The 20,613-nt window shown below is 46.9% G+C and overlaps 4 protein-coding genes across 4 annotated transcripts; 2 read left to right on the forward strand and 2 right to left on the reverse strand.

Moving 5' to 3' along the window:
* Positions 1–1,285: 1,285 nt before the first annotated feature.
* Positions 1,286–7,057, forward strand: DFL_005591 (uncharacterized protein; the record flags this gene model as incomplete). Its single annotated transcript, XM_067634874.1, has 5 exons — positions 1,286–3,865; positions 3,917–5,071; positions 5,122–5,381; positions 5,457–6,989; positions 7,051–7,057. The coding sequence occupies 5 exons, from the start codon at positions 1,286–1,288 to the stop codon at positions 7,055–7,057; spliced, it is 5,535 nt and encodes a 1,844-aa protein (XP_067489361.1).
* Positions 7,058–10,505: 3,448 nt separating this feature from the next.
* On the reverse strand, positions 10,506–14,011 carry DFL_005592 (uncharacterized protein; the record flags this gene model as incomplete). The annotated part of the gene is made up of 13 exons (XM_067634875.1): positions 10,506–11,099; positions 11,169–11,304; positions 11,793–11,960; positions 12,034–12,100; positions 12,162–12,369; positions 12,530–12,607; positions 12,675–12,788; positions 12,843–13,067; positions 13,132–13,233; positions 13,298–13,500; positions 13,558–13,724; positions 13,796–13,858; positions 13,932–14,011. 13 exons carry the CDS (start codon positions 14,009–14,011, stop codon positions 10,506–10,508), a joined length of 2,205 nt encoding a protein of 734 aa, XP_067489362.1.
* A 2,635-nt stretch (positions 14,012–16,646) lies between these two features.
* On the forward strand, positions 16,647–17,296 carry DFL_005593 (uncharacterized protein; the record flags this gene model as incomplete). Its single annotated transcript, XM_067634876.1, has 4 exons — positions 16,647–16,682; positions 16,746–17,009; positions 17,080–17,228; positions 17,284–17,296. The coding sequence occupies 4 exons, from the start codon at positions 16,647–16,649 to the stop codon at positions 17,294–17,296; spliced, it is 462 nt and encodes a 153-aa protein (XP_067489363.1).
* Positions 17,297–19,898: 2,602 nt separating this feature from the next.
* Positions 19,899–20,255, reverse strand: DFL_005594 (uncharacterized protein; the record flags this gene model as incomplete). The annotated part of the gene is made up of 1 exon (XM_067634877.1): positions 19,899–20,255. One exon carries the CDS (start codon positions 20,253–20,255, stop codon positions 19,899–19,901), a length of 357 nt encoding a protein of 118 aa, XP_067489364.1.
* Between the last annotated feature and the right edge of the window lie 358 nt (positions 20,256–20,613).

The following is a 20,613-nucleotide window of genomic DNA, read 5'->3' on the forward strand; positions in this document are numbered from 1 at the left end:
GGTATCATTTGAAGCGTTAGAAAGTATATTCCTCCTTACCTTTTCCTCGGGTGCCTCGTACAAACTATATCATTTTCATCGTCTTGGCTGCAGTTGGATCCGAAAGAACCACCCGCTGGCCACTGGGAGTGGTCATCTGGACACGATGAAGGGTCGAAGGATATCTGTAGGATATGTCCTTCGAGGCTCCCACGTTTCTCCGCGACTCCTTTTGTATCGCTGGTAGTATTTGGCACCTGAGCAGCGAGAATTGTCGAATGTCTCCGCCTGACTTCCAGCAACGACGAACAATTTGAGACCCAAGTAGAAGCAGACGTCATCCGAGCCATATGGCCCACCCCAATTTTTGTTTCGATGGCCAGGGGTCCATAACGTTTCCCTCTTATTTCTTTTTGCTTTGTATGGCCTTTCGATTCGTCTGCCTGCGATTTCATGCATCTGCCCAAATCTAGATGGGAGCCCCCATAACTCTGGGCAGCGGATGCTTGGGGCATCGTATTCCGGATGGAGCTATGCTATGACCATGGCCCCGACCTGAGGCTGGATGAGGCGGACCTGTTAGTCGAATGAGAAACCTCCGTCATTATATTGCTTCCCCAACCGTTGACTGATATCGAATTCCATAACTTCGATTCGAGTCTAGACGTCTTCGTATCCCATCGACCAGCGGCTTGATCTTCCAGGTGGTAATCTCGTTTCGGTTTTCGGTTGTACAGCCGAGCTAGTTACCCAATCTTAACAGGGCCGGTGTGAAGAGCAGCACTGCACAAGCACTGGCGTGAGAGGTTTCCTGAGGCTGCAGTTCCGTCCCCTCTGTTAGGTTCTCCTGACTCTCCCGCCATCCAGTGTTATTAATCTCCCGAGGTGTATTTATCCTGCATTCATCTTCATATATCGAGGAGTAAGAAAGGAAGTGAGGTTGAAGTTGAAGTTGAAGTCTCCCTTGCTTAGCTTTGATCCAATTCAGCGTGTTGTGTTGACGATCCTCTACCCAGCTTCATCTCCTCGACTCCGCGCTTCTTCACGGCTTCATCGCAGCTCTCTTACCAGAGTTCTCTGGAACTTCACTCAAAGTTGCTGATACCATTACCGCTTCATTCCGAGGACGTCGAATCTATGCTGACGATACTTATCTGTTTACCTCCCTGCCAGTAGTTCCAGACGTTACACAGCTGTCTGCAGCGACTTGCTGTTGGTTTCGACACCCCAGCCACCTAGAGGCCTTGAGCTTCCCCCTACATTATAGCCGTACAGCATCTACCAGTCCGTGTCTTGAAACCAGCCAATGGCACCGTCGGAGCTGTCTGGTTCCCAGGTACCAGCAACCGAAACCGAAAAGTCCAACGGCTCCACCAACTCTCCCAAGCTTGGAGCGATTGGAGAAGCCGTTCGTAGTGCTTTCAAAACCGCCATACCTGGAAGTCCAATTCTAAAGGCAATTGGCGGAGGGAATTCCAATGCTTCGAGCGCTGAATCGCCAATCGCCCCGGAAGAGAAAGGGAAAGGGAAGTCGAAATCTGAGGAGCCTGCAACGGCAGCAACAACGGCCCCAGAAGAGCCATTGCAGCCCCCACGGCCTGCATTCCTCTTGGAGGAGATACGTCTAGGGCCACAAGGTTCCGGCACCCAACCCGATACAAGCAAAGAGCGGCTTACGAGAGGGACATCCGAATCCCGAGACTCGTCACCGAGAACGCGCGATGTCCAGTTCGCACCGCAGAATGAGTACTTTGGCGACGACGATACGGAAGGAGAACAAACACCCCGTGGAGGGAATACGGCGCCCGGTACCCCTAAACGGCTGAGTGGAATTTTTAAATTTAACAAGAAATCTGGAGAATATTCACGCGAAGGAGAGGATGAAGCGAAGACCTTGGATGATGAAGGTGCTAGGCCTAGCTTATTTTCGAAACTGAGAGCTTTCTCTCACTCAGCGACTCAACATACGAGAACTTTCTCGAGCCATGGAGGTAATGATGATGGTGGGAACGGTGGTAGTACCCCCATGTCTCCCATTGACCAGGAGGAGGATGAGAATTCGGATCCTGGGTACGCAGGGCCTAGTACCGCCCCTGGTACCCCGAGTGTAGCAGGAAAAAGCCCCCGTCTACGTCGAAGGGCCACAATGACGGATGTCCCTGAAGGATCTGATACCGACGGGAAAGGTAGACACCACCCGTACTCCCGTCGGCCTAGTAGCTTCCGTCGTATCACCGACTTCGCTCATAGTAGAAAAGGCTCAGAAGTCAATACCGCGCCATCGCCTGGAGGAGGAGGGGCTAGTGCCGCCAAATGGAAGGCTTTGAAGGCTGGTATTCGAATGATTGGGCAGAAGAAAAAGGAGGAAGCGAAGATTGATCGTGAAAAGTCGGCGGAGCTCGTAGCCGAATTGACAGCAGGTATCCCAGCTGCTTTGATCTTCGCTAGCATGTTCCAAAGGGATGAGCATGGTAACAAGAGAATTCCAATTATTTTGGAACAATTGAAGATTAAGATCACGGACTCGAAGTTGAACAACAAGTCGAGAAACCACACCGTGTTCAGAATCGAGTTGGAATACGGATCTGGATTGACTAGGATGAGATGGGTCATCCATCGAGAATTCCGTGACTTTTTCAACCTACACACCAAATATCGTCTTCAAGATTTCAGTAATACTTATACATCGTTGGGTGAGGGAGCTAAACACCAGCTCCCTAAGTTCCCCAGAGCATCTATTCCGTATCTGAAGGGCTGGAGAGGCCTAGAGGATTCTTCGTCTGACAGTGGAAATGAGACGGCAACAAACACCCGTCTAAATACAGGCCCTCTTACAGAGCGACCACTCACCGCGAATGCGGCGGTTGACCCAAGCGCCGCCGGCCCTAGCTCCACTGCTCAGTCTAGCAACGCTGGTCCCTCCAACCTTCTCGCCGTCCCTCGACCAGGCCCTCCCGTTCGCCAGCCTACTTACGATGATGACAGCGAGGACTACGAGATGCCTCGCAAGAATAGTATCGCGGGGTCTATCCGAAGAACCTTTTCTTCAAAGAAACGGCCTTCCGCCCGCCGTAACTCAACTGGTGGGCACCCTATCGAGACAATCGAGCCCGGGAATATTGGTGCTGGTATTGCGCTTGGAATTGGTACCTTGGCTGGTGCTGCTGTTGCATCCACTCCTATCTTACGACGGGATGGATTCTCTATCAAACAGCGGAAGAAGCTTGAAGTGTATCTTCAGGAGCTCATCCGTATTATGATATTCCGTCCTGATTCGAATCGATTGTGCAAGTTTCTCGAACTCTCGTCCCTTGGTATCCGCCTTGCGGCTGAAAACAGTTACCATGGAAAGGAAGGATATTTAATCATCCAATCCTCGAAGGGGTCTGAATTCCGCCGTGGGTGGGCGCCAGGAAGTATTATCAAAGGCCATCGTCCGAAATGGTTCCTTGTTCGCCACAGCTACATTGTCTGCGTTGATTCACCGGAGGAGATGAACATCTATGATGTGATTCTCGTTGATAGTGATTTCCAGCTCGATGCCAAACGCTCTTTGCCTAAGAATCCAAAAGCGGTGGCAAGTGCCTCCACTAATCCGGCCCATCCGCAGCATCACAAGCTGAAGCTCAAGAACTCTGAACGGAAGATCAAACTTCTTGCTAAGAACGAGAGGCAGTTGAACCAGTTTTACGACAGCATCAAGTACATGGCTGATCATACCGTTTGGTCGCAGAAGCATCGATTTGATAGCTTTGCGCCGGTCAGACAGTACTGCTTTGCACAATGGCTTGTCGATGGAAGAGACTATTTTTGGAACGTCAGTCGTGCGATTTCAATGGCTAAGGATGTTATCTACATTCACGATTGGTGGTTGAGTCCGGAGATTGTAAGCACCAATTTCTATGATCACATATTACATGCAACTAACAGGATTTAGTATTTACGGCGTCCACCGGCAGTATCCCACAAGTGGCGATTGGACAGATTACTTCAGAGGAAAGCTAGTGAAGGCGTCAAGATATTCGTGATCATTTACCGCAATATCGGAGCCGCTATACCGATAGATTCGGCATATACCAAGTACTCACTGCTCGATCTGCACCCCAACATTTACGTCCAACGTTCACCAAACCAGCTTCGCCAGAACACCTTCTTTTGGGCCCACCACGAGAAGCTGTTGATCGTTGATCATACTGTCGTGTTCCTTGGCGGGTTGGATCTCTGCTTCGGCAGATGGGATACACCGCAACATGCGCTTGTAGACGACAAGTTTACCGGCTTTGACGAAACCGGTCCCAAAGACCCAGATAAATACCAGCTTTGGCCCGGGAAGGATTATTCCAATCCTCGCGTTGAAGACTTCTATGAGCTTAACAAGCCATATGAGGATATGTATGAACGCCAGAAAACGCCGCGAATGCCGTGGCATGATATTTCCATGCAGGTTGTCGGCCAACCTGCCAGGGATCTGACACGGCATTTCGTCCAGCGATGGAATTATCTTCTCAGACAACGGACACCGTCGAGGCCAACGCCATTCTTGCTACCACCGCCGGACTTCACACAGCAGGAGATCGAATCGCTGGGAATTAGCGGTTCCTGTGAGGTTCAGATGCTCCGAAGTGCTTGTGCATGGTCAACGGGTACGGTGGATAAGAATGAGCACTCGATCCTTAACGCATACCTCAAGGCTATCGAAACCAGCGACCATTTGGTTTATATTGAAAACCAATTTTTTATTACTTCAGGCGAATTGCCTGATGGAACAAAGATGGAAAATTCGATTGGAGATGCGCTTGTGGAGCGCATTATCCGAGCGCATAAGAACGATGAGGACTGGAGGGCTATTATCATCATACCTCTCCTACCGGGCTTTCAATCTAGCGTTGATCAACCGGACGGTAGTAGCGTGCGTTTGATCATGCAATGCCAGTTTAGGAGCATCTGCCGAGGAGACGGAAGTATATTTGGCAAGTTAAAGGCGAATGGTATCAATCCCGAAGACTACATTGAGTTCTATGCATTGAGAAGCTGGGGGAAAATTGGCCCTCAGCAACAATTGGTGACCGAACAACTCTACATTCATGCTAAGGTATGCGTTTCTCTCGATCTTTCTGTCTCATGGTCGCTAATGTTTGATAGTGTATGGTTGTGGATGATCGTATTGCGATCATTGGGTCCGCCAACATCAACGAACGATCTATGCTGGGATTCCGTGACTCGGAAGTTGCGGCAGTTGTTCGAGACCAGGATACAATCTGGTCCACTATGGCTGGGCGTCCCTATCTTGTCGGACGCTTCGCACACACTCTCCGCTTACGCCTCATGCGCGAGCATCTCGGAATCGACGTCGATGAACTCATGGTCCAAGAAAGAGCGGCCGAAGAAGGCGATGAAACAGGGTCAGGACACAGATGGCATGATGGCAATAGCATTACCACGCGTGCAACTACTGACCTTGATTCTGGTTCGCTTAGGTCCGGTATTTCTGGGATTGCTGGGCCGAGTCATGCTGGTCCATCCAGTCCTCCACCTCCGGTGAGACAGGGCGATGTAGATGCCGTTAACCGTGTTGAGAAACTTTCGAGCTTCAATCATGATGTTGATTGGGAACAGGCGAACAATCCAAACATTATATCGCATAAGAGGGTTACGAGCGATCCGAGGGTTAAAGAAAGGGAAAGGGATGTTCAAGGTTTGGGAATTGATCATATGAAAGCCGCGGAGGAATATAGCCGAGAGAAGGAAGGACGACCGGTTACCGCTGTGGATAGAAAGCTGGGGCAAGACGGGTATGAATTCACCTCTAGTTTCAGCCAAGTCGACACCGGAATCGTTAGGAACTCCTTGGAAAGTGGGACGGAACACCGTGGATATTCTTCAAAGGGCAAACCCGCTTCTGTAAATAGCCATGCCGAAGAGGAGGCCACCGGGAACGCCGAACTTATGCCACCGATCCCAACTCAGAGATTGAACTCATCTGAACTCGGTCTCCCGCTTTCCGGCCAACTCCCACCGCTGCCGCCTACGAGTGATATAGATATCGGAGGACCGGCTGCGCCTCGCCTTAGTCAAGGAACGTTGCCGCCGACGAAGCCTTTGCATCCGCTCTACTCGGAGATCAAGCAGCCCCTCGTGGACTCGGATCACTTCGTCGACCCGCTCAACGACTCGTTTTACCTGGATACCTGGCATAAGATTGCTGTAAACAATACAAAGATCTTTAGAGAGGTGTTTAGGTGTATGCCTGACAATGAGGTGAAGAGTTGGGCGCAGTATAAGGAGTATATGGCCTATGCGGATAAATTTGCGGCATCACAGGATGGAGACAAACCTTCGACTCAGACTCAAAACAGGAATAGAGTTGGTCAGGCTGCTCCTGGAGTTGGTGTACCTGTGACGTTGCCGGAGAGAATTGGGGAGAAGATACCACCTGAATCGGCTGAGGCGATGGGGAAGTTGACGGAGAAGGTGCATATCGGCCCGCACCACCACCATCAGGAGCAGGAGAAGGCCAAGACAGAGGAAGGGAATGAAAAGACTGGGTTAGGTGAGGGAGAGGCCGGATTCAAAGAGAATAATGAAGTTATTGCGGACGTGAGGAGGGAGACTGGAAAGGGACATTTGGCGAAGCCATTGACTAGCGAAACATTGAACGAGAAGGAGCCAGCAGAAGCCGGGGACCCCAGACTTTCAGAGACTTATCTGAGGACAGGACCACCTGGTACTGCCGGTGGGTTAGTACCACCGGGTAGTACCATGGGCGGTAGCGCCACCGGTAGCAGTGTGGGGCCGGCAGCTTCAGTTCGGAGAAGAAAGAGGGCAGGAACGAGGAATAGTAAGCGAGAGTTCCACGCTACAGATGACGTTATGGATAAGGACGTTGCAGAGGAGCTTTTGAGTTTGGTTGTGGGACATTTGGTCGTATGGCCGTATGAATGGTTGATTGCCGAAGCGGAGGGCGGGAACTGGCTTTATAGTATCGACCAGTTGGCCCCGATTGAGCTTTAGTAAGTTACACTCCCACCCTCATAGTCATAAGCTTATGATATACTAACCATTCATTTTTAGCAATTAATCAAAAATTTCGGACTGAGCGTTTGCATAGTCAAAATCCTCAACGTGCACGGCAAATTGAAACTAAGATCTATTCGAGAGAACAAGTTTTTTTTTTTTTTTTTTGCGGAGCACCTGGATTTGAGGCTTGCATTTCTGGAGCTTTTTCGATTCTTTACAAATATTCAATGCATAGATTCTTTAGACATTGGTGGATAGGACAGTACATGGTTCTTTGTAAGATTAATACTTTCCCGCAGTTACCTTTCTATTGTTTAATATTTTTTCTTTTTCAGTTTGGATTGCTTGAAGAGCATTAATTTACCTGTTTATCAAGAAGGAAGTGTCGTTAGTAGTTTGGTATATTGATAATGAAGTGCGATTTCGCGTGGCCCTTCTTCAACTGTAGGACGCAGAATGATATACCGTGGATTCCGATTAGAAACCACCCTCTATAGGACCTAACATTTGAGACTAACTTAACATCACGGCTATAGCTGTAGTCCCAAAACCTATAATTCACGAAGTGGAAGCCGAGCGATTTTTCTAGAATTTGTTTGTTGCATTCTCAAGTGTTTGAGGTTCTGTCCAGCGCCGAGGCTGATATCAACATTCTAGAGACGTCTATAAAAGAACCCAAACCAAAGGTTCCAGAGGAACAAGCTTTAGCGAGTTGATATATCACCATCACCCCGTCCTTTTTTGACGTCTTCATCCTCAACCACATGCATCGCTTCTCACCTTCAAGCCGTCCTCATATCGCGTGTCTCATCGTGCTATTCTTGTCATATCGCTTTCGTTCGCGTATCTTAATTATCACGAGACTTTGTTTTCCCATCTCACTCCCCAGTCTCCGATAAGCAGAACGGAGTTAAGCTATAGTTGGTTGTCCCGACTGTGAATTGAAAAACCGAATTTATGCGTCGATAGAATTATCTAAAACGGGAGATTCCCTATCAATTTGGTAGCATCAAACCATATGGTACCATACCAGCCGTGGCCGTCTGTGATCTCACATATAAGAAAATTTAGAAAACACACCAATTGAGTTGATAGGAGTGCTGAACAAACGGACGAAAGAACAAAATCTTGTACCGAGAATCCCAAAGATAGCGACCCCGAAGAATTTATGGCTAGCTAGCATCTAGTCCTCCGCGTCTGGAAGCTAAGGGAGCAACATATGCATGCTATCCACTCAGCTAGGCGGTGGCTGGTGATCCGAGTGGGGTTAAGTAGTCTTAAAAATTCCAGGAGGCACACAGTCGGTGAGATGGCCGAGTTGGTCTATGGCGCCAGGTTAAGGCTATACCTTAACAAGTGACATCCTGGTACGGGTAACCGTGCGTGGGTTCGAATCCCACTCTCATCACTATCTTTTTGCTCTTGAAGCTTTTTTTTTCGGTTGTTGGTGGCGTCGGTCGAGGGTGTAGATACTTTGGGAAAGTGGTGTTGGATTTTTTTTTGGTGTGGGTGTTGAAATGTGGTCCTTTACCGGTATCGGATTGGATTTCTGAGATATCTGGAGCATAGGGCTGCAGCTGTATCCGCGAAATCTAAAAAGTAACAAGACATGGATTTATCGTCAAAGAATTTTACAACTATTACAAATTTATCGTTACAATGCAAATCTGAATTCTTGCCGGCCACAAAATTACAGAATTTCTGCATAGCGCATACATCTGACGTAAACATATGGGATTCATATATCACGGCGACATATGTTTAAAACTAAGAAACCGGCTAATATTTGGTCCCGCGAACCCGTATTCTAATCGAAATCACTACACTGGTTATATATATATACTGATTTGCAGAGTGCGATGACGGATGAGATTTCGAATGAAATTATCGGGATAGAAAACTTAACTTTGCGGGGCATCGGAATTAAACGCATTAAACAAATATTAATTATATTTTGTGGCTTCTTAGCAATTCTTCTTTATCAACCCAATTCAATAACGAGTTATTCTCATATATAAAAAGAATTGTATATACAGATATGAGCGGGAATAGATGTAAAGGATTCATCTATGGCCGCTTGTAGCATTCGAAAGCCAAGGTTGTATTCATTGCAGGTGAAATTCTTGATAGATGCGCCAGGCACCCTAAGTTGATTCCATGATTTGAGCTGGGTTGGAAAAACAGTTCTTCCGGGTCCAGGAGGCAAAGCAAATTACGAAGAAAGAAACAGCGAAATATTTTATTGGAGACATCATGATATCATGATGGCACATGCAGAGTGGTGTTTACTCTATATCCGCAGCAAGAAGTAAGATCGAACTTTCCCGACGAAGAGTTCATGATAGTGACGCAGGCGGGGCATGCTATAGAGCAGGCGTTCGATGAACACCAGGCTAAATATTCAAAGCCGGTCAATCAAGAATTTATGAACTCAGTATCAAGATGGGGATGAGGGCGACGGTATCGATATATTTACGAATTAGAACGATTGGGGAACATGCCCGCTGTCTCCCAAAGAGGATCGCCTCCTCGGGATGAATTTCTAGCAGAAATGCAAGCATTGCACCTTTCTCTAAGAAACTAGAATGGCGGTTGAAACACCAATATTAATTTGGCAAGTGCCCATCATCAGCCGCGACAGTGACGACCAAAATCCACACAAGTTTAATATGAACGACATTTCGTAGTCTAGTGGGACAATGTCGGAATGACGATGACGAGCTTAATTTAAATACTTTACATGATATTATTTTGGAGTACAAAAAGTTCAGTTTGAAATCTTAATTACGAAAGAACAAATATCCGGTTTCGAGAGGTCCCCCAAATACAACGGAATTCTTTGAAATTTGAAGTATTGCAGGGCTGAAGAAATCGACATTTCCAAAAATATACATATACATGTACTACATCGCCATCCTACTGCTGCCACTATGGCCCGAAAACTAGCGCAAAAGATCGATGTTCAGGCCGAAAGAATGGTGATCTTCTAAGGTTTTGAAAGATCGCCCATCAGTACTCTGGCCGAGACTGCATCATTACTAAGAACTTGTGATTAAACTAACCATCAACATATAGCCCTTTATATTGATAAATTTGTAGGAGTTTAAATACTACAACTACTATTATTTATGTCCTGCAACATTCAAGACAAAAAAGATCATCTCGTAAATGGTGCAGCACCTGGAAGAAAAAAGGTTCAGGGGGATAAATGTGGATGTTTAATCAATAGATCATATTGCTTTGGCATCCTTTTTAAGAAAAAGCTTAGAACTGCGTCATGATCGATATACCATTGTCGAGCATGTACTCGAGGGAGTCAATGCCCAATCATCACGACACCCACTTTTCGATAAATACATGGATTCTTTATAATTAGAATAATAGTAGAGTATCATATACAACTTTTCTCAACCTCTAGTCGTAACTACTGGCGCAGTTCCATGTGGCAATATCTACAATTACTTCCCTAGCCCTATAGTGCCCGCTAACCGTGAATAAGAATATCTCTTTCACTTCTCCTTCTCCTTCGCCTCCTCCTCCTCAACCCTTTCCCTAACCTTCCCCTCCAAATACTCCGTCAACCCCAACACCCCATCCGTCGTAACCAACCTATAACTCTCACACTCCACAAACCCACCCACCAACCTCCCATCCCCGTCAACCTGCAAACTCCCCAAAATATCTTGACTCTCCGGGATCCTCATCCCTCCATAATACGGCGTCCTCCTATCAACCACATGATGAAACCCTCCGATTGAGGTAGTATCAACTTTTTCATTTTCTGCAGTGGTAGCGGTGGTAGGAGTACTAGTAGACTCGGTATGCAACTTCCTATCCCTTTTCATTCCTTTAGCGACAGAGGCTTTTACACCCATTGCTGCACCCCATGTTGCGTAGGCTTCATTGATGAGGTCTGGATCGTTGGATGCGTGGGTGGAAAGGGTGGACATTAATAGAGTGCGGAAATGGGGGTTTTCGGTGAAGGTTGATGGGGTTGGGGGGATGGCTGTGGTTGTGCCTATTGCTAGCTTTTGGGAGGGAGGGACAGTGGGGAGGTAGGTTAGGGTGTAGGTTTGGGGAGGGGTGGGGGAGGGGTGTATATACTGGTGGTATTTTGGGGTTAGCATTGAAGTTTCGGGGGCGTTTTATGCATATGGATGGGGGGGACTGACGATATTCTTATTTTGTTCGAGTGTTTTGAGGCTCCGGGTGGTTGTGCGGGAGAAGTTGGCTGTGGAGGCATTACACCCCATGGGTTGCCGAAGCACGGGGCCGGCCCGTTTTATCAAGATATTTAACATCTTAGAGCTAAATAGGAAAGTTATATCAGGCTCTGGGCGGGGATCGTGAACCTCACGAGGGCTAGCGTAACGGAGTTAAGTTCTGCTGGTCTCGCGGGTTAATTCTATCCTTGACGTCAAAATTTATCAACACATTTTGGAGTTACACAAGTTGAAAAATACCACGCAGTTTGAGAATCGAAGTTAGGCAGGTGAACTTCGCCCACTTATCTCGACTCCTCGGTTTCGACCTCGACATTGAGATGATTAACAATACGCACTATTTTGAGGAAAGTCTGTCTTGAAAGCGGTAGAGCTAAGGCTTATATTGCTTCGCTAGTAACATTAAGGATACATTTTCCTTTCGATCCCGAAAAACACATTAGGATATATTTTGCATGTTTTAGCTCCCTGCGCGTATTTCGATCACGAAAAACAAAACGATCGAGATAGTATCTGCCGTAAGAAAATAAAATTGTGAAAAAACTGCCAAAGGTTGGGAGGCGCGTAACCTACCAGCCGCCACCGCCAGAAGCTTCAGGCTCCTCCTCCTGCTTCCAGAGTTGTTGGGTAGTGATTGCGGGAGCTCTGCCGTAGTCAGCACCACAGCCAGAAGTAGCATTGAAGCCGTCATCACCACCAGCACCCCTGTTAATGCAGTTTCTAGACCAATGTCCCATTTCCCTTTTTTTAAAAAAAGGTGGGTTAGTTGTCTAAGATGCTTACGAGGGAAGTTTCTGGGAAAGGTTGTACTCACCCACACTCGTTGCACTTGATACGCGCCATGTCACGCGGCTTTGGACACTCCCTAGCACTGTGGCCCACTGTTCGTTGATATATATTAGTGATTGAAGTGGACAGTGAATTAAAGATGAGGTGACTCACTCTCATCGCAGTTGCGACACTTGACTCGAGCTGGATCTCTAGGCTTGGGGCAGTCGCGTCCAATGTGTCCCTCGTCGTCGCAGTTGTTGCAAATGACCTTGCGAGGATTGGTGCAATCTGAACGTCGGTGACCTTCCTCTCCACAATTGTTGCAAGTCATACCCTTCTTTGGTTCGGGACACTCAGCAGCGCGGTGACCCTTTTGAGTCTATTAGAGATGTCGTCAAAGTGAAAGAGACGGGAGGGACATACTTCTTGATCGCAGTTACGACAAGTCATCTTGGGAGCGTCAGGACAGTCCCTGGAGAAGTGCCCCATTTTCTCGCACTTGCGGCACTGAACGTTAGAAGTATCACGAGGTTTCTCACATTCCTTAGCTTCATGGCCCTCCTCACCACAGTTGCGGCAAGCGTTTGGATTTCTGCGCTGTTTACGCTCCTCGGGGCCTTCGGGGTTGTCAGTGGTCTGATGTGTCAGAGGGGATAAAAAGGTAGATTAAGGAACAAAACATACAATCACGAGCACGATGCCCCTCCTGATCGCAATTGACGCATTTGATGGTCGGGATTTCAGAAGGATCCCTCCCTTGGCGTTCTTGAGGGCACGCTCGGGAAACATGACCAGTTTCTTGAGAAGAACCAAATATTAGTATTGTTCCGTTAGCAGATAGGATCGTCTAACCTCACCCTTGCAGTTGTAGCACCATGGAACATAGGACTCTTGGACGAATCCAGCGTTTTCCAAACGAGACATGTTGTCGCTATCATCGACGGGGAACCTGCCCGGATCCTTGGCAGCACCTTTGGTTCGTCGACCTTTGATGGAAGTCTGGAAGGTAACGACGAACTTCTTGTTCATATTACCTTGAAGATCGACGATAACCTGGGTACCGGTGATCCCTTTTTTCTGCAGCTCACACTAGATTAGAACTATTCGAACGAGCAAGAGCCCGAGGAGAGTCAATACTTACGATAGCAACCAAGCTATAAGCGAACTTTCCTTCCTCCTTAAAGGCGTTTTGGAGGGTTGGAAAAGTGGAGTCCGGGCAAAGAGCAACATATTTGAAGAACGCCTACGTATAAAGGTCAGCCAAATCCAATGTTGACGATGAAGGATTCAGAAGCTTCAATACTAACATCCTTGAAAGAATCGAGATCTCGATCCTTAGAAGCCCGATCCATGTTATCCCAACAAGCCTCGATCTTTTGATCTTTGTCTTCGATTTCGCCTTCGAGATCTGCTCCACCGAATTGCATCTTGCGTGGGTTGGTGCACTCGGCAGCACGGTGACCAATCTGCTGACAGTTGCGACATGGCTCATTTGCTCTGACAGGGCAATCTATTGAATGATGTTATTGTAGATTCGAGGAGACTGGGGATAATTTAAAGTGCATACCTTTAGCCAGATGGCCGACTTCGCTACAGTGTCGACATGCCTGGTTTTCCTTTTGGGGACAATCGAAAGGAATGTGACCGTCCGTGTTGCAGATGTTGCACTTCGGGGTAGGGCACTTGCCGGCAGAGTGGCCCTTTTGACCGCAGCAGCTGCATTTCTGGTTTGGGCTGGAGAACGAAAGTTAGTAAGGACTGATAAAGGATCTGTAATATGGTAGGGGAGAGAGGGAGAGACTTACCATTCAGCAGCAAAGTGACCTTCCTCGTTGCACTTACGGCAGGCACCAGGAGGGCCACGAGGACTGTAAGGAGTTCGAGCAGGCTCGTTAGATAACAACCGTGGACACTTGATCTATCCGGAGGCTAGATACGTACCGGTCACCACCTTCGGCCCCTTCGAAGAAATTGTCACCGGAGGAGACGTTGTTTATGGTTTCACCTGTGGTTACAGGCATTGGTGGAGGGACCCACTCCCCTTCATCGGCTGGATGTTCACGAAAGCTCCAGGTTAGCCAGGCATATTAAATCAACCTCTGCCAATCAAGAGAGAGAACAGGTGAAGAATGGGAGAGAGCAAAGGAGAGAAAATAGGGAGTGGGAGGAAGGAGAGCTTGCAATAGCAAATTAATGATAGCTTACCTTGAACTGGACCATCATCCCAGCCAGACATGATGAAGTATAGGTTGAGAACAAAGAGGGAATAAGAAGATAGTAGAGATGAAGAAGAAAACAGTGCAGTTCTAGAAAGCCTATCGATCGTTCGAAGCAATACTAACGGATGGGGAGGAGAGAGGATGAGGAAGGAGATTGTAACCAAAGATGGTTGATGATGATGATGACTATGTTCTTGGGTGGAGGAAGGAAGGAAGAAGAAGATGGAAGGGAGGCAGCAGGCCGGGGTGCCTCAAATAATTGGTGTTGAGAAAACAAGTTTGCTGAGCCGGGTGAGGAAAACTTTGAATGACAGACTTCTGGTTACTGCACTACCTCACATCTAGACCTTACCATCAACTCTGTACAGCTTCTTCCGTATTTCACAAAGAACCAAATAGAGAGTGAAATGAGATAGATATTAGGTATATCCTAGCCTAGATGCCTTGATCACTCTGTACCTGACCAGGTCTGAAGAATACCACCAATAACTGTATATTCCTTTTTCCAGTTAGTCTGGACTATTTCAGCTGATCAATTCTGTATATAACCGCAATCGATCTAGTCCCCTCAAATAGTACGGTCGTAGTCTTGAAGCAAGTGCACCCGTATCTAGAAGAGGAGATCTATATCTTCCTCAGGGTAGAGCTGAGCCCACTACTTCATGTATTCATCGTGATATGTAAATAGCCCACTTGCACAAACATCACTGATGTTATAGAATTTTCTAGAAGAAATCTAGCAAGGATGGGCCTAAAGACTACAGCATTGTCTCCCACTGGTTCCTCGGGTAGTTTAATTGATCCCAGGGAGTAGGCTATAATAAGCCTTCGATTTCACACAAATCCGACCGATATCACAACTCAATCCAAGTTCCAAATTCTAGTACATATCGAAGAAGGAGCTGACTGTAAAGTACCACAACCGGCTTTACGGTAATATCTTACAACTGCAACGATGATTACCAGGCCAACATGCAGCACGGACTCTGATCCGAGAACCTGTTGTATTTTAGAATCGAGTGTGTTGCGAATAGTTGTCAACAGTCTGGATCCAAACTGGAAGGTGAAAGTAGCTAAAGATACTCTGTAAAAAGGAAATTCTATATACGGAGCATGAAATACCTCTAGGAGTCGCATTTCGTCATTTCATCATTAAATCGGACACCAGAGAGCTTTCGAAAGTCGCCTTGGCCGTGGAGAGGTGAAAGACTGGCGTTGGGGGGTCGTTCTTTGTTGCATTTCCGAACCCGGAATCGGACGATCGCATACTCCGAGCTTCTGCTGTTCGAGTAGATATCGTCATCAATTGATTTCGATTCCGGTGGATTGATAGTCGGATCGCGGACTAGTGTCAGGTTCTCTGTGAGTTCTCAATTACTCCTGCAAGAATTAATTCAACATGGCGGGGTATGTAAAGACAGGCTATCTTCGAATGGTCCAAGGAATGAATCCACGGGAGCTGGAGACCCGGCCTCCGCGGCCAGGATGTTGTTCGCTTGACACAGACCCTGGTTTGCCTTTGACGTAAACCCTGCTGGCCCCGCCTGGCCCTTCCCTGCTTTTTGCTATGGTGATGCGAGCCCAGTGACATATTTTTCTGTCATGCGATGTGCATGTCCGTGTTCATGTATGCGAGACTGCATGTCATGTCGTATCTCGTATCTTCCTGTGCAATTGGTAGTAGTTAGTCTTGCTAGTATGGTAGCATTGGAGATGTATGGGTACTTCCATGGTACTTACCAAGTACATTCTAAAGAGAAGACCCTTCCTTCCAGATGCATTCCTCGAGTCCATGTTTTCCTTTCAAAACGTGGTATGTAAAAGACATGCACTATGTAACTAGCGGTGTCGTCAGTCAGCATTCATTTGTTTGATATTAATTCCCGGTTCGGATCCATATAATAAAGAAGTATCCTCCTTCCCTTTCTCCATCCCTTCCCTTCCTCTCTCATCTCTGCATCCGGAGAGACACTTAAGTATCTTGCATTGCATAACGATAAGGACACCATACGATACGACAGGACAGGATACGATACCTACCCGTGACGTCTTCCTCAGCTAGCCTCTGCAGTGCTTCCGCCTGCTTTCATCCCTCCAAAAAGCCGCGGAACAGCAGAGTTACAGTTACCTCTTTCGGGTCTACCCCAACTGCACAACTCCTCACACAACACACACCTGCAACCTCGCAATTAAGATCTGGAAAAACGCTTGACCTCCGGTTTCCCTCCCCCGCCTCTTTTTTCATCCTCTTCTTCGATCATCTTCGGTTTCCTTTAATTCAGTCGCCAGCGATATTAATATTTGGACTGCCGGTTGTTACCTTGTTTGTTGATTGTTGCTGTCGTTGTCAACGAGTGCGAATTTCCCTGTCCATCCGAACAATCCGACTCTTACCTCACCTAAATTCACCTCACATACCAACCACCCATCACCCAAAATGCATCTCACCAGTCTCGCCATCCGAGGCACTCAGGTACTCCATCCTCTCCTTCAATCGAATCCCCCATGAATAATACTAATAAAAATTCGAACCCAGTTTCTCTTCACCGTCATCACCCTCGCTCTCTCCGGTGCTCTGGTCGCACAACAAGTAATCGGCGGCTCACCCTCACAAGTCAACTTTGCACTCTTCACAAGCATTTGGTCTCTCCTTGGTGGCTTCTACACTCTATACGCCGTCATCACAGATTCCGGACATGCACAAATTTTACTAGGAATAGATGCTTCAAACACCTTGTTTACTTTTGCCGCCGGGACGGCGTTGGCAGCTGGGTTGAGAGTACATAGTTGCGGTAATACGGTACGTCATCTTCCACCCTACCAAAATCCTATGAAAAGAAGAAGAAGAGAATGCTAATTGGAGATAATAGGCCTATGTAACAACCAACTCGATCACTAACGGAGGTCTAAACCCCACCGCCCGCTGCCATGAAGCCCAAGCTCTCACCGCCTTCCTTTGGTTCCTTTTCGGAACTTATCTGGCTTCGTTGGTTTTGAGCGTTCTCGCCTGGAGGAGAGGGTCTGTCGTTCCCGCGTCTAGGAGTCGCGTCTAGGAGGCTGATTTCGTCTTGAAGGGGATTGAACTGACGTGACCGTGGGAGAAATGACGTAATCGAAGAAGCCATTTTTCTTTTCTTTTGGGCAAACCGGATTTTGGAAGTCTTTTCTTTGATTATGAAACGTATGCTTATGGATGGCTGTGGAGGAAATATTCAACGCTTTTGGATCTTTTAGTTTTAATACGGGAGGTTGGTTGGAGAACGCGTGGCGCCGGCGGCTTTTCTTCTATGTGTAATTTCTGAACGAAAACAGCACGATAAAAAAAGAAGACCGGAAACAAAAAACTGTACAACGGATACGATGATTGTTTGGGATATAAACCCTCCTACCTTACTTAACAGTTTTAACTAATGTGATAATGAGATGCGGAATTCGTATTATTTTCTTCTTCTAGAATGGCGAAGGTTTTTTGGTGGATATCGGGGATATTATTGTAATTGCGCAAGTGTGACGTTATTTGTGTGATTGTGATTGCGATGAGAAGTGCCATGTACTTTTGGTCGAACTCGCGCTTCGGAATCGTGGCTTAATGTGGATCGAACGTGTGAACCATGCTGCGTTTTTGGACGGTATTTCTCCGAAGCGTCGACGAAAGGACGCACAACGCGAGTTTCCGATTGCAAAACCCCTTTGGTGAAACTCATCATCTGGTTACGAGGGGAGAACGAAGGCGTCTGGCAGCTTGAACTACTCGTAAATACTAAATCTCGTACCCCGAATCCCTTCCAAACCAAACCTACGCAAGATGTACGTATGTATGCACAGAACACATTCTGGATATCCGCATGAAAATGTGACTTTATAGAGATTGAATACTTAATAATCTGGACTGAAATCCGTTTGATGTCAGTATCCGATAGGACATGACGGGGGTTCCGGAGATGGAGAAGGTATTCTCATCCGTTCCATTTCCCGTCTTCGAATCCCTTCTTCCGTGCGATCAAGCCCATTCCAATACTCTACATATTCAGGATAAAGCTTTTTATAAAACCAGCCCTCTAAACGGTCGGAGCTTATCTCAGAATCCCAGATCCCTTCCCTTGTGGTCCTCGTTACCATGTTTCATGGCTTGGCAAAGGAACAGCAGGGTCTGCGCCTGCCGAAAAGAAGTTATTGATCGCAGGGTGGCCACATCCATCGCCGCGGGATATATCCTCCGTTGTACGGTAATGGGAGCATATAAATGTAGTCGCGAAATAAATCTGCCATGGCGTATGTCCTTCTTTGTTCTTTTGATTTACGATCCTCTTCGCCAAAGGATCAGCGCATAGCTCGACCATGTGGCTGCATGCATAGTCGTGTCGGGCGACCAGGTGGAGTGGTGTGTCCGGCTCATTGTACAGAATATCGACTCGGCCGCCGATTCCGCGGGTGTGTTTATTATAGCCCCTGGTATTATCTCCGATGTTGTTGAGGTGAAATATAGTATTTCCATCGTCGTCTGGGGCATTAATATCAGCGCCAATAGCAACTAGTCTACTAACTGTATAATTCACGTTTTTAGTGCTTTGGAGAGAGAGAAGATAGGAATTTAGGATGGCGGCGGGTGTCTCCTGAGATATGGTACCGTCGATTATCAAGTCGATGGGTTCTTTGCTCGTATCTATCCGGAGAAACTCCCAGGTTGGTAAACCGACATTATAAATGGAGCTAGGGTATTGACTTCTGCAACTAAGATATCTCGAAAGTATAGGCAAAGCCATCGGGAGTTCTCTTCGGAGGCACTTGTTAATGAGTTATCTAGCGCTGGTGAGCCTCCGTGGGTGATCATATCGATTGCATTTGGAACAAGGCGTAAGAGAGCTTGCATGGGACCTCGTCTTTCTAAATTCCCTCCTCCCTTCCGATACTCAAATAGATGAAAAGATGGCAAAGCCTGAAAATCTTGATACAATAGCGAAATTCGCTTTCCCAGGGGTTTTCCAAGGAGCTCTGTAATTAATATTTCGATAATATCAAGCCGGGAGGTCATCTCATAGAAGTAGTAGCCTGGGGTCGGAAAGTCTTCGACCATTTTACCTTCTAGAAAAGATAGTACTGCCGAGTAAACTAAAGGCATGTCTACACAAGTGAATTTACTGTGCAGGAATAAAGGTAGCAGTGGTGCAAGCTCGAGCGAAGGTTGATTCGTAGAGATTCTTGCTGGTTGGGATTCTTCTGGCATTTTGAAAATGGGACTTGTTGGTAACTGCATAGTTGCAGCAAATCGAATAATGTTGTCAGCGCGGGTACTACAAACATCACAAACCAAGCCGTTTGCAATGGTTGTCATTACGATTTCGATACAATCACCACAGAAAGTATGATTGCACGGCTGGATTCTAGGATTGGTTTACTGTTAGTTTAGATCCAAAGCATTCAAATCCATGGTTGATTAATCCGTGAGTCTGCAGCAAGGCTGCATGATCATGACCTCAACATTTATCCCATTGTCGGGTTTATATTTGGTCAATAGACTGAGTTTCACTTGCATGGTATCGCAGAAACTCCTCTCGCAGCATGCGCAGCCAATCTTGCAATCCTTCCCTTCTAATAAGTTGATATCTAAGACTATCTCGCCAACAGAATCTATTTCGGTGATAGTTTTGTATCGATTGCCATCAGTCGTATTTTCTGTCGAGTCAAAACATCAAAGCTTCTTGTAAGAAACGTGGGAGAAGTCTTCAAAGAAATTGGGGAATTGTAGGCCAGCCAACCCCGTGATTCTCTGGAATACCGCAGCGTTAACTATTTGTAGGTTGATGAATCGCGATCTATCCCGTCGCCAGAGGTCTTGGTGTTTCGTTTTCAGTATCTCCTGATGTATGTTTCCCTGTACTCCGATTGACATCTCCCAACCGTCCCCATCTGCACCCTTTGTCCGCTTATGCCATTGTATGAGCTCCCGCTTTGGTCCAAGCTTTGTTTCCAATTCTGAAGCCGATATCTTATCGATGTAGTCTGCAGCACCAATAACAACAATGCCTCCACGTGGCAGAACCTTCATGAAGGGAACATGTGTCCGATAGTTACAGAAACTTTGAAAGACGTTTTCCATTAATAGTAACGGAATCTTCCGTCAGCTCCGTCCTTGGCAAAATGTACCTGTCCCAAACAACAGCAAAGGAATCTCTGAAGTCGGCAAATGGGGAGGATCGGTGAACAATTTCCTGATGGGCCGCTACCTGTAAAATCGAAATACAAACACGTCGATCTGAATTAGTCTTGGAGACTTGTATATAATAGATCTATATGTAAATTTAAGCAGATTATAAGATAATCATGGCCATAACGGAACCTCGGCAGCCAGAATCCACAATATACTGGGACCCGTTTGACTAGACTTGATGTCGATAGATACGGAT

Source organism: Arthrobotrys flagrans (genome assembly GCF_004000055.1).
Source record: "Arthrobotrys flagrans strain CBS H-5679 chromosome Unknown unitig_9, whole genome shotgun sequence".
NCBI lineage: Eukaryota > Fungi > Ascomycota > Orbiliomycetes > Orbiliales > Orbiliaceae > Arthrobotrys > Arthrobotrys flagrans.